This window comes from Nomascus leucogenys, chromosome 5, assembly GCF_006542625.1.
Source record: "Nomascus leucogenys isolate Asia chromosome 5, Asia_NLE_v1, whole genome shotgun sequence".
Taxonomy (NCBI): domain Eukaryota; kingdom Metazoa; phylum Chordata; class Mammalia; order Primates; family Hylobatidae; genus Nomascus; species Nomascus leucogenys.
This window is the reverse complement of record NC_044385.1, coordinates 17,758,684-17,775,726: the sequence shown is the minus strand read 5'-3', so window position 1 is coordinate 17,775,726 and position 17,043 is coordinate 17,758,684. Positions and strand designations below refer to the sequence as shown.

The 17,043-nt window shown below is 50.9% G+C and overlaps 1 protein-coding gene across 3 annotated transcripts in view; it reads left to right on the top strand.

The window, feature by feature from the left end:
* GALNT2 (polypeptide N-acetylgalactosaminyltransferase 2) overlaps positions 1–6,534 on the top strand; it is a 214,084-nt gene extending 207,550 nt beyond the window's left edge. For all 3 annotated transcript variants that reach the window (XM_030812715.1, XM_030812714.1, XM_030812716.1), the window contains one exon: positions 3,724–6,534. In XM_030812715.1, the coding sequence (XP_030668575.1) occupies positions 3,724–3,879 (156 nt within the window). In that variant the 3' untranslated portion in view covers positions 3,880–6,534. The remainder of the gene's footprint in view (positions 1–3,723) is intronic.
* The last annotated feature ends 10,509 nt before the right edge of the window (positions 6,535–17,043 follow it).

Here is a 17,043-nt window from a genome sequence, read left to right as displayed (position 1 = left end):
TATACATGCCACATATATATACATATATACAAACACCACATATATATACATATACACACACACCACAGATATATACATATATACATGCCACATATACACATATATACATGCCACATATACACATATATATACATGCCACATAGATATACATATATAAACGTCACATATATATACATATATACACACCACATATATATACATATATATACATGCCACATATATATACAAATATACACGCCACATAGATATACATATATAAATGCCACATATATACATATATACATGCCACATATATATACATATATATACATGCCACATATATATACATATATAAACACCACATATATACATATATAGACACCACAGATATATACATATATATACATGCCACATATATATACATATATAGGCACCACAGATATATACATATATAAACACCACATATATACATATATAGACACCACAGATATATACATATATATACATGCCACATATATATACATATATACATGCCACATATATATACATATATAGGCACCACAGATATATACATATATATACATGCCACATATATATGCATATATATACACACCACATATATATACATACACACACACACACACACACATATACACACATACAGTTTCTTTAAACATTTCAGAACAGACTTTCTACCTGCCTTGTAAGCTGGTTTTCTCTGACATATTCCTTTGTGGCAGCTTGTGGGCACACCCTTTCTCAAGGCATGGGGTAACAATTAGTGTCAGGAATAGAAATGCAAGCACAAAAGGTCCTCCTAGCATGCCCATACTTGGAGTGCCTGCCCCTGTTCTTACAGTCGGTCCTTAGAGATAGATGGGATATAGGGAAACTGAGGCACAGAACCTACTGGAGCCAAGAGCCTAAGCCAGCTTCTAGTCTAACCCTGATTTCACAACAGAAAAGTCTCAGAAAGTCATTGCGTCCACCCTGGAGTCATCTGGGAAGACCAAGGCCAGGACCGAGTCCCCTGTTCTGACCCCAGTTGTCAGGGAGACGCTTGCAGAGGGCCCTCTTTCACCTGTCTGTCTCCAAACCCCTGCGCCAGCTCTGGGTGCTCCTCCTTCCCTGCTCTGCAGAGTCCCAGCCTGTCCTGGGTTCTGCTCACAATCCACATCTCTCAATGTCCATCTGTGTTGATGACTTGATACCAAAATGCATAAGGGAGTGCCTGTTAAACAAGAGAAGGCTAGCACCGCTTGGACCCAAACCACCTAGAAACTGCCTCACTTACTGGCCCCTCGAGAGGAAGCTCCTCGAGGGCAAGGCTGGCATCTGCTGAGCCAAGTACTGGGTGAGTCTCAAACACATTCTCCCGGGATGTAATGGAGCAGAGATGTCTTTGGATGTAATGGATTGATAAAGTGATGACTTTAGTTGACACCTTTTTTAAAAACAAATATTACTTCAATATTGCTTAATATCAAGAACTGACAGGTGTTTCTGCTTCAGTCCCAGTTTTGGGGAACCATAACTGACACGCCTTAGGACCTTCGTGAAGCATGAAAAGACCTATAAATATTAAGTTTTTCTGGATGCATGGCATGTATAAATGGGGATCTGTTAGGTTTTAAACCCCAAGACTCAGGCTATTATAGAGGATGTGGGGGCTGTTTCAGTAGAGTCTGACTGCCTTGAAAATCTGCGCTGCCCACCCCCAACCACAATCCCATCAGACAGACACATCAGAGCTAACAAGGCCACCTGTGTGAGACGGAGCTGGAGTTTCGTTATTGTTTTTCTAAGGTTCTTCATTTAGCTGATGCTTTGACACACTACAGGCAGTCCCTTCAGTGGCCAGAATCAGATTCCGTTCATTCTGAATTCTTTGTTGAGAAGATTCCTGGCTGCTCAGAGTAACAGGGCAGCCTCAATACATACACACTTTACATGACAATGGAGAAAAACAGCATGAGGAGTGATTGACAGTAACAAGGGAGCTGGAAATGAAAGAGGCAATGATGGGCACTTAGCGAAAGCCACCCCTAGCTCCTCTGATTGCACTGTCTTTCCCTGTTGGCAAGAGCTCCAGGTGAGCAGGTGGACGGAAATAAGGAAGGCAGGGTCCAGGTGACAACATCCTTGTGGTTGTTTCGCACAGGTTGGGTCCCCAGCACTGGGCTCCTCTGCCTGCACCATCTCCTCCCTGCCTCACTCATTGGCCCCTCGAGAGGAAGCTCCTTAGCAAATTTTATCTTGGAGCTGAACTGGTTTTGCCAGTTGGAATATTTGGTTTCCAGGCACGTCCATGTTTTCATATTATGTGCGTATTTGCAGAGTCAAAGGGGAAAGGAAGGCAGGAGTGAGAAAATTTAATTCTGCAATGTCAAAAGGATTTGCAAAAAATACTTAGGTGAAGGAGCTTTAGTGCACACAATATAAAAAATTAATTAGAACCACAGACTTCATTATTTGAAACAAGAGCTTCGGGGAAGAAAAAAATGTGACTTTTTGTTTTTTAAGAACAAACATTAGAGATTTTTAAATGGGGATTTTTCTTTTTTTTTTTTTTAAGAGACAGGATCTCTGTTGCTTAAGACTGGAGTGCAGGGGTGGGTATGACCATAGCTCACTGCAGCCTCAAACTCCTGTGCTCAAGCAATCCTCCCACCTCAGCCTGCAAGGAGCTAGGACAACGGGCATGCACCACCATGCCCTGCTAATTTTTAAAAAAAAAATGCTTGTAGAGATGGGTTCTTGCTGTGTTGCCCAGGCTGGTCTTGAACTCCTGGTCTCAAGCGATCTTCCTGCCTCGGCCTCCCAAAGTGCTGGGATTACTGGCGTGAGCCGCCTGCACTCAGGCTGAAAGGGGTATTTGTGTTACTTGCTAAACAGGGCTCCTCAGATTTCCTTCAGGCTGGGTTGTGGTGTGCACTTTGATTTCTGGCTTGGTTGGTGGGTAACAGGTGCGTGGGTTGAGTTTGGTTGTTCGCTTGATTTGAGTGTTAGTAAAGAGGCATCGTACCCTGTACTTTACAAGCGGCATGTTCAGAACTCAGCAGACATTGGTCCCTGCCATACAGAGCACCAGGGGGCTCAAGGGTAGCAGAGACAAGTTTCTCATATCCACCAAGGAGCTTGCACACCAGTAGAGAACAGACCACATAGAAATAGGCTTCTCAATGCTATGTTCTGTTCACACAAGCATCTCTCTTCCTGACATTTGGCCTGACACGGTTCCTCTGGCTCCCCCGAGCAGAAAGCCCTAAGTGGGAGGATGGATGTGCCCAGACCAAGGCCTCCAGGCAGGGCTGCTTTCCAACAGCCAGGGGAGGAGCTGGTTCTGCTTTGTGTGGATCCCTTCTTGGGGTGAACCATCACTGGATCAAGCTTGCTTATGAAGGCATGCAAATTCCCCTACATCAAATCCTTGTGTTAATGATGAAGGGGTGGGTGCCCAGAGCGCTGGGGCTCAGAGGAGGGGACACCCACAGAAAGGTTGGGGCAGGAGAGGTTCTGAGTTTTGATCCAAGGCAGAGAATACGTTTCCTGGGTCCCCAGCAGCACCTGTGGCTGGTTTCCTGTGGGGCTGCTGCAAGTTCCCCGGCCGTTCAGATGAGAGGCTGGGAAAAACGTGTCTATCTGTGAGTTTTTAATGCAGCCACAAGGTCCTGAATTCACACGGATCTGTTTCTACTCCTTTCCTTGTGCCCACACTCTAAGGCATTCTCCTGTGTCTTGCAGAAATGGGAACAGATCGAGGGCAACTCCAAGCTGAGGCATGTGGGCAGCAACCTGTGCCTGGACAGTCGCACTGCCAAGAGCGGGGGCCTGAGCGTGGAGGTGTGTGGCCCGGCCCTCTCGCAGCAGTGGAAGTTCTCGCTCAACCTGCAGCAGTAGGAGGGCCCAGGAGGCCCTGCCGTCCTGTCTCCTGCACCATTGGGTGGAGTCTGGTGATCACATTATTGATTATGTTTCTTAAACTTTCCGCGAAACTAATATACCTCAGTATTCCATCATGGTCTGAAAGTCGAACTTCGGCAAGGCACGGACGACTGTGCAGACACAGCAGCGGCAAGAAGCGAGAACTGCCCTCCCCCTCCTCTCGGTGCGGCCCAGCCGGGCCCCCTTCCCCAGGCCGGAGCGCCCCTCTTCCTTCCAGCTTTCACTTCTGCCGGCTCCGCAACTGAGTGACACCCAGCGACAACCGACCGGGGAGTGGTAGAAGCAACTGAATGGACGCGTGCGAGCTGAGGACAGGGCGGGAGAAGGGGGCACACATGCCCCAGGGGAGCGAGGAGAACTCTTGAAATCTCCATTTTCGATCGCATCGAAATCACGTATGGTTTCCACAAAGCCGAGTCGTGTCACGTGGCAGGTTTACGTCGACAGCCCCTCTCTCTGCTCCTCCATCCCCAAGTGTCTTCCTGGCCCAGACTCCCCTCCACCTGATGTACTTGCTATATTGAGGATGAAGTTTTCTATGGTGGGACACTAAATATAAAGCTCTATAGAGAAAGAATGTACCGTCAGTTCCCTATGGTTTCTGTAGGTCATCATCATCTTGTAACTTCCCCACAAAGCCGTTCGCAGCTTCCGGGAGAAGGGGCCAGAGCCTGGTGGGGCCAGTTTCTCACGGAGGGAGGAGGTGGCCTTTGTCCCCTGGAGCCCGATCAGCCAGTTGGTGCTACTGCTGTGGCCAGCTGGGGGGCTTCCTCCAGACCACCGGCCTCGGCCCCGGCATCCCTGTTGGGCGTCAGTCAGCCTGAGAGTCACTACTGTGCGTCAGAATCCACTTTGCGTGCTATGCGTATCTGTGAACCTGGAGGGGTTACTTACTTTGACAGATATCACTTTGGGTCTTTTTACATTAAATTTCTTTTCTCTAAGGAATATAAAACATACCCCATAGCTCTCAATGTGAGCCACCCACGGGGCAGACCAATGATGCCAGGCAGCTGTCACATGCTAGCATTGGCCTCATTGTGATCTGAGCCCTGCACGCTGGGCCTTCAGAATTAATGGCCAGCAGTGTCAGGGATGAGCCTGTCAGCCTGGGCACAGGCCTGGCTCACAGTCCTGCACACCTGCTGGCCTGGGGAGCTCCAGCCAGGCAGCGAGTCCTGCCCCACCCGCAGCTCCCTCCCACATCCCACCTGGCCAAGGTGACTACTTCAGGGGGCTTTGGGGAAAGAATTAGGAAGGGTCAGAACCAAACAATGCCTGCTCATTTACACTGAGGATTCAGGGCAGGAGACAGTAGCCTTGGGGTCCTCTTAAGCCACAGACGGTTATGAACTGAAAGTCATAATGGGGAGAGGTGCTTGGCGTCTGCCTGGGTACTCAGGAACGTTCCTTGTCACCCCTGCCACTCTGTGGTCGGTGCCCTGCTTCCTCCTCCACTCCCGGCCACCTTCTCCAGCGCCGCACACACAGATGCTCAGTCTCAGAGAGGCTGGCATGGCCTGGCAGTCTGAGAAAAGCGTCAGTTAGGCAGACCTGCAGGCCCCTCGGAGGGACAGCGGCGGCCTTGGAGTTAGGAGCCATCCTGGGAGGTTGTGCCGGTGCCATGCTCCTCCGTGTGTCTTGTATGAAAGGGGCCACTGTGTGTCTTTCTCCCCGGCAGGAGCCCCACGGGTGTGCACTGTAGGACAGCGGCCCCGAGGTAGAAGCCTGGCTGGAGGGCTGCCCTGTAGGTCTTCTCTTCCCGCCTCCCCTGCCATGCAACCAGATGTGTTCTGAGTGGGCAGCGTGGCCCCACGCCGGAGTGACTCCGCACGCTTCTGTCTTTCACAGTGGGCACTTGGGGGGAGCCTGAGGAAAACCCCCTTAGGTACCTGTGCGAGGCTGTGGAATGCAGGCCAGAGCAGGGCGTGCTTAGCCCCCAGCACCAGGTTCTTTTGTCAGACCCTGTCACCTGCGAGCTGCTACTACTGTTAGGAGGGAAAAAAAATTGATGAATCTGGCTTGTATTAAAATCACGTTTTTTGATGAATCCTTTGCCCCCACACCTTCACCCCGCCCGCACCCTCAGGCCCTCTCAGCCTTCGTATCATCGGATGTGTCTACCCAGGCCCTTGTGCGGCCCATGCCCTGGGGGCAGTGTCCTGTCCCCGAGCTGGGTGGCGGCTTTGGATGGTCCAGGCGTCAAGAGCAGGGGTGGGCTGGGGAGGGGTCCTTTGCGGTGAGCTATGTTTACATGACACAGTGTGCCAAAGTGACTTACTGTGGTTGCGTTATTTTTTAGTCATCAGGACTATCTCACCCTCCCACTCCTGTTTTTAAAACTCAGAATTCTTTCCTAAGAGCCCTTCGAGCAAAGTGTGCCGAAGTTAGTTGTCTTCTCTGTGGTGGTCCTTTCTTATGTCTTCATAAAAGCTCAGATGATGGTATCTGTGAGTATGTTTTGCAAATTCAAAATATAGTTTGGTAATTTTTTTTTCCAGTTGATTTTTAAAAAGAACTGCTGTACAGAGCTTGTACTTTGTCCATTTTATAGATGGAAACCATCCTTGAAAATTGTTTAACTTAAATAAAGAGAAGATACTTTCTAGATACTGCTCTTTGCTGGCCAGAGTCTGTCCTGGTGTGTGAGGGCTGGGTGGGGCGGGTGTGGGGACTGGGATTGAGGTCAGCCTTCTGCAGCTCCTGCTCAGTGGCCGTTTCTTATCACCCTTTGCAGATGTGCTTTTATTGCTGTGCCCTTTGGTTGGTTATTCTTATTTGTAATAATAATCATTATCATTTGTGGAGTGTTTATGATGTGCCAGGCACCCAGCCAAGCCCTTAAATATATTTGCATTTTACAGCCACAGGGGAAGCTGGTGGGGGAAGCTGGTGAGGGAAGTTGCTAGCCTGCTCAAGATCACGTCCTTCCTGTGTACCTGCCTGGAGCCAGCCCTTGGCACTCACACCCAGACCCTGTGCTCCAAACCAGGGGGGCAAATATTTTTACAGTTTTTCAAGTAGTTAAGATTTATAGACTTGTTTACCAGTTACCTGGGGTTCTCCAGTTCCATCCAAGCCTCTCTGAGGTTCTTCAGATACTATTTATTTTTTATTATTCTTATTTATTTATTTATTTATTTATTTATTTATTTTGAGATGGAGTCCTGCTCTGTCGCCTAGGCCAGAGTGTGGTGGCGCAATCTCTGCTCACTGCAACCTCCACCTCAGTGATTCCAGCAATTCTCCCGCCTCAGCCTCCAAAGTAGCTGGGATTACAGGCACTCACCACCATACCTGGCTAATGTTTTAAATTTTTAGTAGAGTTGAGATTTCACCATATTGGCCAGGCTGGTCTTGCACTCCTGACCTCGAGTGATCCGCCAGCTTCGGCCTCCCAAAGTGCTGGGATTACAGGCGTGAGCCACCGCACCCGGCCTTCAGTACCTTTTAAATTCCTACATTTGAGCCAGGCCACAGTAGTGCGTGCCTATAATCCCAGCTATTCAGGAGGCTGAGGCAGGAGGATCACTTGAGCCCAGGAGTTTAAGACCAGCCTGGGCAACAAAGCAAGATTCCCATCTCAACAACAGAAAGAAAAATACCTACATTTGAACAGCCCCACAAGGGTACAAGGAAACATAACCTTGACCAATTATTTAACAATTTTTTTTTCAAGACAGAGTCTCACTTTGTCACCCAGGCTGAAGTACAGTGGTGCAATCTTGGCTCACTGCAACCTCTGCTTCCCGGATTCAAGTGATTCTCCTGCCTCAGCCTCCCGAGTAGCTGGGATTACAGGCCCCCATGACCACACCCGGCTATTTTTTTGGTATTTTTAGTAGAGACCAGGTTTCACCATGTTGCCCAGGCTGGTCTCAAACTCCTGACCTGAAGTGATCCACCCGCCTCAGCCTCCCAAAGTGCTGGGATTACAGGCATGAGCCGCTGCATCTGGCCCAATTATTTAGCGATTTTGATTGACATTGGGGTGAGGTAGGAGGTTGGCCACTGGCAGGACTGGCCCAAATGAGTGTCTGAAACCTTCTAGAGACCACATGTAATCCATTTTCTTTCCCTATTGTTTGAGACACCAAAAATTTGCTGCCATCTGAGAAAACTAAAGGAACTCTCAGCATCGTTTTGTAGCACCCACGGGAGCCCCTTAGGGATCCTGTGTGTGGTTCCTGCTCTGGCAACAGGGAGAGGTTTATTTTTTCGGTAACTATTTGTTGAAACACTGTGTTGCACTGATAGTCCCAAAGAAGACCTAGGGTGAGGAGGAAACACATTAAATGGCGACAAATAGGACAAGCCAAATGCAGGCTCTCAGCCTGGGGGGTGCTGCACCCTTGTTGGAGCCGTGTCTCAAAGGTTCTGTGGGATTTGGACTTGGCGAGGGAGAGCGTTGCTGGCAGGGGCACAGTGTCTGAGAGGTCCCAGCACTGGGACATAGCAGCAAGATCCCCTGATGGGCACAGCCCAGGAGGAAGAGGACAGACTGGCAGGTGGGCCCGTGTGTGAGCATTGTGAATGCTGGGGAAGGCTGTGGGGGTGGGGAATGACAGGAGTTCCTGACTGGAGCAGAGAGGGTCAGACTTGCAATGCTTTTCAGAATGAAATATCCAACCCAACTCAGCGATTGGATTCTGCAGTATAACTTCACATTCTCAAGAATATTCAGCCAGAAAAATAAAACGCCTCTGACACACTCTTCTGTTCATGGACTTACCTACAGAAGAGAAGAGAAAAGAAAACTCTCTTCTCAGCAGTTCTTGCCGATTTCTCAGCAATCTCCTAATACAATGTATACGTATTTGATGTTATGCATTGTGTGTGCCTGCAAATAACATACATCCTGTTTCCAAAAGCTACTGTCTCCCTTAGGGTTCCAAGGAGGTAAAGAGGAGTGTTCACTCAGCAGTTTCTGCCTGAGCTCCCGGGGCCTCAGGCAGGGGGCTACAGAGAAGACCTTTTGGTCCTTAGCCCAGGTGACACCCACAGGTGACTCAGATTTGAACCAGACTCTGGATGCAATTATAAGGAGCATCATAGAGCAGTAGCCATGATCTGCTCTTCAGGAATAAAGACCCAGTCTCAACAAGGCGCCAGCCTCCTGAAGGGCATGGAAAGAACCCTTAGGGGGCACCGAAGCCACTGATTCACATTGCTGCGGAATTTCCCCGAGACTGTCCTCCTTGCTCTCAATTTGGCAGAATTCCCTATTGGAGAGCTTCCATAAAAAGCCCACCTAAATGGAGGCTAGATTAAAAGAGATGTTGTCTTGTATAACAAGAAATCCAAAGGTGATGGGATTCCACGTTGATCCTGGGGCTTGACATTGCTGTGGACAAACTGCTCCCTATCCAAGCACCCATCCCCTCCCATCACGGTTCATTTAGTCCAGTGGGTGCTAGGGTCTCCGTCTGTTCACGTCGCTGTAAAGGAATACTGGAAATGGTAGGTTATTTGGCTCATGGTTCTGCAGATCGTACAAGGAGCATGGCTCCAGCGTCTGCTTCTGGAGAGGTCTCAGGAAGCTTCCACTGGTGGTGGAAGGCAGAGGGGAGCAGGCATCGCATGACGAGAGGGGCGGGAGGAGCCAGGCTCTTTTCAACAATCAGTTCTCACTCACTCCTGTGATAATGGCACCAAGCCATTCAGGAGGGACCCACCCCCACAGTCCAAACACTTCCACCACGCCTGACCTCCAACATTGAGGGTCAAAGTTCAACATGAGACTGGGAGTGGACAGACGTCCAACATTTATCACTCAACAGACCTGGAGCGTGCTGCCTCCTGTGCGTCTTTGTTTTCTGACTTAGGGAAGACGCATCTTTGCCAATGACCGCCCCACCCCTTAGACTCCCCACCTCCTCCCATGTCATGAAGTGGGTTCTGCTGGCAAGGAGGACAGGGAAGGGATGACTACTCATTGAGCAGCCCAGTGCCCACCACACTTGCCATCACTGGAAGAATTCTGGCAGCAGCAGATGGACAGGGGTGGCAGCATGGTCTCAGGATTCCTTCATCCTGAGAGAGGCAGTCGCAGACCCTGCTGAGCCCCTTCACCCTGTTGATGCCATGGATTCCTTCGGCGTGAGCCATCAACTCAGGGCCTCCTCTCAGAAGGTGTTCAAATGAATAAAACACATTGATTACATGGGATTACAAAGAAGACTAATTATACCCAGACACAGTTATCAAAATATTTTCCTAATATGTGCTTCTTAATGCATTAAATAACAAGTCTTCCTGTCTAATTGCTGCCATAATTTAAAGTAGTGATGAGCATAAGCAATGTTTTGAAAAAGCTACAATAATTAATGTGATGAAAATATCTGTGATTTTTTAATTAGTGACAAAGTTCCTATTTTGTTGTCGACATTCGTGGTAGAGTGTTCCATTTCAGTTGGAGGTTGTGAAAATAACAATGTCATTTTTCCCATCTAAGTTGCTGGACCCCCTAAATTCTAAGCATTTCCATGTCACTGAAATGCATGGTCCCCACTGTCCCGGAGCCTCTGTGACTTTGTCATCTCCCTGCTGCAGGGTCAAAGGGGTGTTCTCCAGGGCCCAGGCAGCTGCCCAGAGCTCTGATCCTGATTCTGAGAGCAAAAACGGGAACAGACCGCCCTTGAGGACAGGTGCTGCTTGAGCCAAGAGACCCACAGTCGGTCACCTGATTTGCATTTATATTGAGAAATCACAGCTGGAGGGTACCCTGGCAGATGGGTGAGGCTGAGCCACTCAGAGGCTGTAGGAAAGCCACGCCATCCTCCCAATGCCCACCCATTGATCTGTGACACGTGGGCCAAGGGGCGTGGGATTTTGCTGGTCAGCTTCTCTCCCTGTTGAAGCCGCATGGGAAGGAAGTGGGCAGAAGACTGCTCGGCAAGCAAGGAGCCAGAGTACAGAATGCGAGGACTTTCACAGAGTGCCTCTTGAGGTGGAAAGACGGAGGCGTTTCTGCGCTGCTGCGGGCGTGGCCTCAGCCAGGAAACCGTCACTCGGAGACTGCTTGGCCTGGACTCCAGCTCAGGATGTGCAGGGTGGGTGCTGCCTGATGCCTATCTGAGCTCCTCATCTGGGCCTGCCAGGTGTGCAGCAGGAGGGCGGGCAGGATGGGAAGGAGCCCATCTTGGGACAGAGCATGTAAATGCATGGCCACCACTGTCGGGTCCACACAGGAGTGAAGTCCAGGAGTGAAAAGAAAGGCTTGATGGAAAGGAAGAGGGGCGAACAGAGGAGGTGGCACTGGGTGTGACTTCTCAGGCCCTGGAATGGGTGTCCCACCCTCCAAATAACCTCTCATCTCTACACAAAGATGTTGTTACTCCCATTTTACCCCTGGGGAAACTTAGGCTCTGATCAGCTAAGTCATTTGCCTAATTTACCCACACAGTGCCAAGTTAAGCACCCAGGCTGTGACTGTCCTCTTCCTGGTCCGGTGGGGACACGAAGACAGGAGGTGATGGGAAGCAAATGCGCCTTTGGTCATAGCCAGGGGAGGGGCAGTGACTCCTGTTGCTAACAGGGAAAGCTGGAGTCGCCTTCACTCACTGGCTCATGAGGGCTGGAGGGGAGGAGTCAGGAGGCTCTGGGGTGGGAGAGACGGGCTCCACCGCTGCATCCTGCCACCCACCACCTGTGTCACCATGGGATGTTACTGAGCCTGCTCTGTGAAATGGGGGCCCTTCTGTTCACCCTGGAAAATCATTGTCAGGATCGGAGGGGAAGCATGAAAAGTGCCTCCTGGCCACGCAGTGGCTCCGTCTGCAATCCCAGCACTTGAGGAGGCCAAGGCAGGAGGATCACTTGAGTCCAAGAGTCTGAGACCAGCCTGGGCAACATAGTGAGACCCCCATCTCTACAAAATAATAATAATAATAAGCTGGGCATGGTGATGCGCCCCTGTGGTTGGGCTACTCGGGATGGCTTGAGCCCAGGAGTTTGAGGCTGCAGTGAGCCATAATTGCACCGCTGTACTCCAGCCTGGAGCAAGACCCTGTCCCCCCCCAATTTTTTTTTTTAATTTGCCTCCTGATCCAGGCCAGCCCAGGGCAGCAGCCCGGCTCCCATGAGCCTCCCCAGCTTTCCCAGCAGGTCTGCGGGGCCATCCAGAAGGAACGGGACTGGAGCAGGGGAGGCTGTGGGATCTCCACATCAAGCCAAGTCTTCAGGGAATGCGGAACGGCGCGGGGACCCGGGAAATAAGGGTGGAGGTGTTAGCCCTGCAGTTTTACAGCCTAGAAGTGATGTCAGAGACCACCAGAGAGGGGGACGGCAGAGAGAGGAAGGACAGACGCCTGGAAACACAGATCTACACACAGGCTGGAAAGGACCCAGCAAGACGATGCTGGCTGGGCAGAGGCAGCTGGAAGGAAAGGAAGGAAGGTGCAGGACAAACGAGGCTGCCCCGCGGCCCGAGCTGCAGTGAGCTCTGGGAAGAGGTACCTGGATTTTTGGCAACAAGGATTGGCCCGATGCCGGCAGGTGAGGAGCATCCTCCTCACGTGAGGAACACGGGGCTGGAGCAGGGGAGGACAGGGTATGTGGCCGCTGGTTCGGGGGGGGATGTCTGGGAAGGACCTGAGAAACTGGGACTGATGGGACAGCGAGGGGCCAGAGAACTCTCCAGAAGCTTCTGGCTCCAGGGCAGAGAGCCGAGCTGAGGGGCGGCGTGGGTAGCCACTGTTTCCCTCCCACTCCCCAGCCCCCTGATTTTGAGGCTGTCTGCACTTCATATGTTTGAGAGAAACCCACGATTGCAGAGCTGAAGATGTAGAATTTGGCCCGCAGGTAACTGCACACCAACCAGGACCAGCCCTGCTCGTGAGCTTCACTGCGGCACTCATTTCATCACACAAGGGGCCAACCAGAGGCCAATTCAGGAGATGTCAATGTCTGTGCGCCTCCGCCCCAAAATTCATAGATTGAAATCCTAACCCCCAAGGCAATGGTATCAGGAGGTGGGGTCTTAGGGAGGTGGGCAGGTCATGAGGATGGCCCTGATCCAGTCTGACTGCTGTGCTTATAAGAGATGATGACACAGATGCACACAAAGGGGCGGCCACGTGCGGAAGCAGGGAGAAGACAGCCGTCCCACGCCATGGAGAGGCTTCAGGAGCAACCAACCCTGCAGACACCTTGATGCTGGACTTCTGGCATCCGGGGCTGTGGGTTGTGCAAGCCCCCAGCCTGCACTATTTTGTTCTGGCAGCCCCAAGCTGACTCATACAAGCCCGGAGCCCTCACAATTCCCACATGCCACATGCATGGCTCAGCTGCACCTCCTGCCAGCTCCAAACCCCATGGCACAGGGTGCACACTGTGTGTCCATATGGTCAGCTTTCAGCCCTGGACAGGGCTTCTAAGGTCCCATCCCATGACATGCTCCTCAGCATCTGGGTCCTCCTTCCGACACTCCCAACATGTGTTCTGGCATCAGCTGGGGGGCCACGCTTGTGCTGGGAGCTTAGAAGATGAGAGCTAATGTTCACTGGGCACCTGCCATGCTCCAGAAATGATGCCAGCTTCTCATTCAGGGCTCACTTCCACCTTTCAACAGATGGACCAAGTAGGACTTAGAAAGCTTAAGGCATATGTGAGTCATGTCAGAACAGGAATTTGAACCCAGCTCTCAAACTTCAAAGCCCTGTTCTTTGTATGAAACTTGTGCTTCTCAAACCTTGCTGCATATTCCAGTTACCTTGGGAGTGAAACAACAACAATGTCCACCTGCAATCCCTGGAGCTAAGCTCTGCGGTGTTTGCAAAGCTCCCCAGAGGCTCAGAAAGCACAGCTGGGTTGGAAACCAAACCAGTGCTTCCCCAACGTCAGTGCACAGCAGAGTCTCCAGGAGGGCTTGTTAAAACAGAGTCCCAGGGCCCAGTCCCCAAGTTTCTTATTCTGCAGGACTGGGGTGGGATTTGAGAATTCATATTTCTTTTCTTTCTTTTCTTCTCCTTCTTCTTCATTTTTTTTCTTTCTTTCTTTCTTTTCAAGATGGAGTTTCCCTCTTGTCCAGGCTGGAATGCAGTGGTGCGATCTCGGCTCACTGCAACCTCTGCCTCCTAGATTCAAGTGATTCTCATGCCTCAGCCTCCAGAGTAGCTGGGATTATAGGCACCCGCCACCACGCCCAGCTAATTTTTGTATTTTAGTAGAGATGGGGTTTCACCATGTTAGCCAGGCTGGTCTCGAACTCCTGACCTCAGGTGATCCATCCACCTCGGCCTCCCAAAGTGCTGGGATTACAGGCATGAGCCACCATGCCTGTCCTCGTCTTCATTTTTTTTAGAGAGAGAGTCACCCACACTGGAGTGCAGTGTTGTCAATCATAGCTCACTCCAGCCTTGAACTCCCAGGCTTAAGCAATCTACCCACCTCAGCCTCCAGGGTAGCTTGGGACTACAGGTGCACAACACCATGCCTGGCTAATTTGTTGTATTTATTGTAGACACTGGGTTTCACTATGTTGCCCAGGGTGGTCTCAAACTCCTAGTCTCAAGCAATCACCCACCTTGGCCTCCCAAAGTGTTGGGATTACAGGCATGAGCCCCTGTGCCTGGCGGAAGTTTATAGTTCTAATGACTCAAGGATGATGCTGATGCTGCTGGCCTGGGAACCACACTTTGAGGAGGCACAAGGCACTTAGTTCAGGCCGTGGTTAGTTTAGACAATAGGGATCGCCCACACTTCATACCAAAGGGTTATTACTGAGTTGCATGGCAGCCTGCAGAAGCAGTAGTGGGTGGGGCTCAGGTTGTGGTTCTGGGGCCGGACTCCTTGGTTCGTGGCCTCGGGTCCTCTATTCCTGTGCCCTTGGATGCTTCGTGGCTCGGATGTGGACCCTGTTACATGACCTCAGTCTCACCATCTCCGCTCTCTGTACTCAGTTTCCTCCTCAGTTAAATGGGGAAATGAAATTCACAAAGTTGGCCGCGCGTGGTGGCTCACGCCTGTAATCCCAGCACTTTGGGAGGCCGAGGCAGGTGGATCACGAGGTCAGGAGATTGAGACCATCCTGGCTAACACGGTGAAACCCTGTCTCTATTAAAAATACAAAAAATTAGCCGGGCGTGGTGGCAGGCGCCTGTAGTCCCAGCTACTCGGGAGGCTGAGGCAGGAGAATGGTGTGAGCCTGGGAGGCGGAACTTGCAGGGAGCTGAGATTGCGCCACTGCACTCCAGGCTGAGCAACAGAGCAAGACTCTGTCTCAAAAAAAAAAAAAAAAAAAAAAAGAAAAAAAGAAAAGAAAAGAAATTCGCAAAGTTAGAGCCATGGGGTGGTGAGATTCTCTCACTCCCCCTCTACCATGACCTGCTTCGTCAGAAAACCATTCCCCCTTCTGCTGCTTGAAGGGCTTTAATATCATGGATCTGCACCTCATAGTTTCAATTTGGAATTTTTTAGTTCAGAGGACTTTGAGTGACAGACATTTTAAAAATCAAAGTAGGTAACAAAATGAATAAGGGTTGCAGAGAGTATTCAAATGCGGACAGTGAGAGCTCATGGAGGTGAAGAATCAGGCCTTGATCTGCGCAGTTACCCAGAAAGTAGAATCCCTCATGGATGCTGAGCTTGGGGCTGAGGCCACCGGCTCCCTCTCTGCACTTTAGAAACAGGTCTGCATGTAACCCACCTAAACACAGCCCTCTAACCTCTCTGTTTTTCTTCTCCTGGATGAAAGATTTGGGTGATGAATAAAATGATAGGCTGGGCCACCCTTTTCCACCTCACCTGAAGGGCCAGGAAATAGAACTAAGAAGTGTGTTTAAGGAATCATTTTAGGCCTGGGGCAGTAGCTCACGTCTATAATCCCAGCACTTCGGGACGCTGAGGCGAGAAGGTCACTTGAGCCCAGGGGTTGGAGACCAGCCTGGGCAACATAGTGAGACCCTGTCGCTACAAAAAAAAAATTAGCCAGGTGTGGTGGTGTGCGCCTGTGGTCCCAGCTACTTGGGTGGCTGAGGTGGGAGGATCACTTGAGCCTAGGAGTAGGAGACTGCAGTGAGCTGTGACTGTGCCACTGCACTCCAGCCTAAGCGAAAGAGTGAGACCCTGTGTGTAAAAAAAGGAAGAAATCATCTTAGTATAAGTTCTTCCTTTTGAAGAATTTCAAACACTTAATTGCTTTGTTTGTGCTAACTCTTTAAGGAAGCAGCTGGGTATAGGGCCAGCTCCCTGGGGGGAGTGGTGAGGTGGGGAGCGGTGAGGGGGCAAGTGGTGAAGCGGGGAGTGGCAGGTCTTCCTCTAGGGTGGCTGTTCTCTGCCCCTCACCCTGGGGGGCTGCTCTGCCGCCCGGCTCCTCACACTCTCCCTTGGACTCCAATGACGGCGTGACCTCGGGTCCTCTATTCCTGTGCCCTTAGATGCTCCGAGCAGGCGAGGAAAGGGAGGAAACAGGTTCCTGGGGCTCTAGCCACGTCAGGTGAGTAGAATCAGGAAATGTCCACCACGTCCTCTTCCTGCTGCCAGGGGGAGCAGGGCTCCTGAGAAGGACGCCGCATCCCGGCGAGGCGAGGTCGGAGAGGGGGCTGGGGCACAACTGCCAGAGTGATGGGCACTCTTGTCTGTCAAAAGCCCCTTTTCATCATGGCCGTTTTGGGAGAAGAGAAGCTCAGGCTGGCAGCTTGGGTCTCACACACCTGACTGACTCTCATTAATTGCCTCTCGCAGGCTCTTGCCCTCTCCACCTCTCTCTCTTTCCTTCTCCCTCCCTCTCTCTCTCTCAACCTGCCTCTCTCTTTCCCTCCCCTCTCTCTCTCAACCTCTCTTTCCCGTTCCCTCTCTTTCCTTCTCCCTCTCTCTTTCTCTCTCCCTCCCTCTCTCTCTCAACCTGCCTCTTTCCCTCCCCTCTCTCTCTCAACCTCTCTTTCCCGTTCCCTCTCTCTTTCCCTCTCCCTCTCTCTCTTTTTCTCTCTCCCTCCCTCTCTCTCTCAACCTGCCTCTCTCTTTCCCTCCCCTCTCTCTCTCAACCTCTCTTTCCCGTTCCCTCTCTCTTTCCCTCTCCCTCTCTCTCTCTTTCTCTCCCTCCCTCTCTCTCTCAACCTGCCTCTCTCTTTCCCTTCCTCTCTCTCCTTCTCTTGCTCTAAAAACTCAGATGTTTTCTCC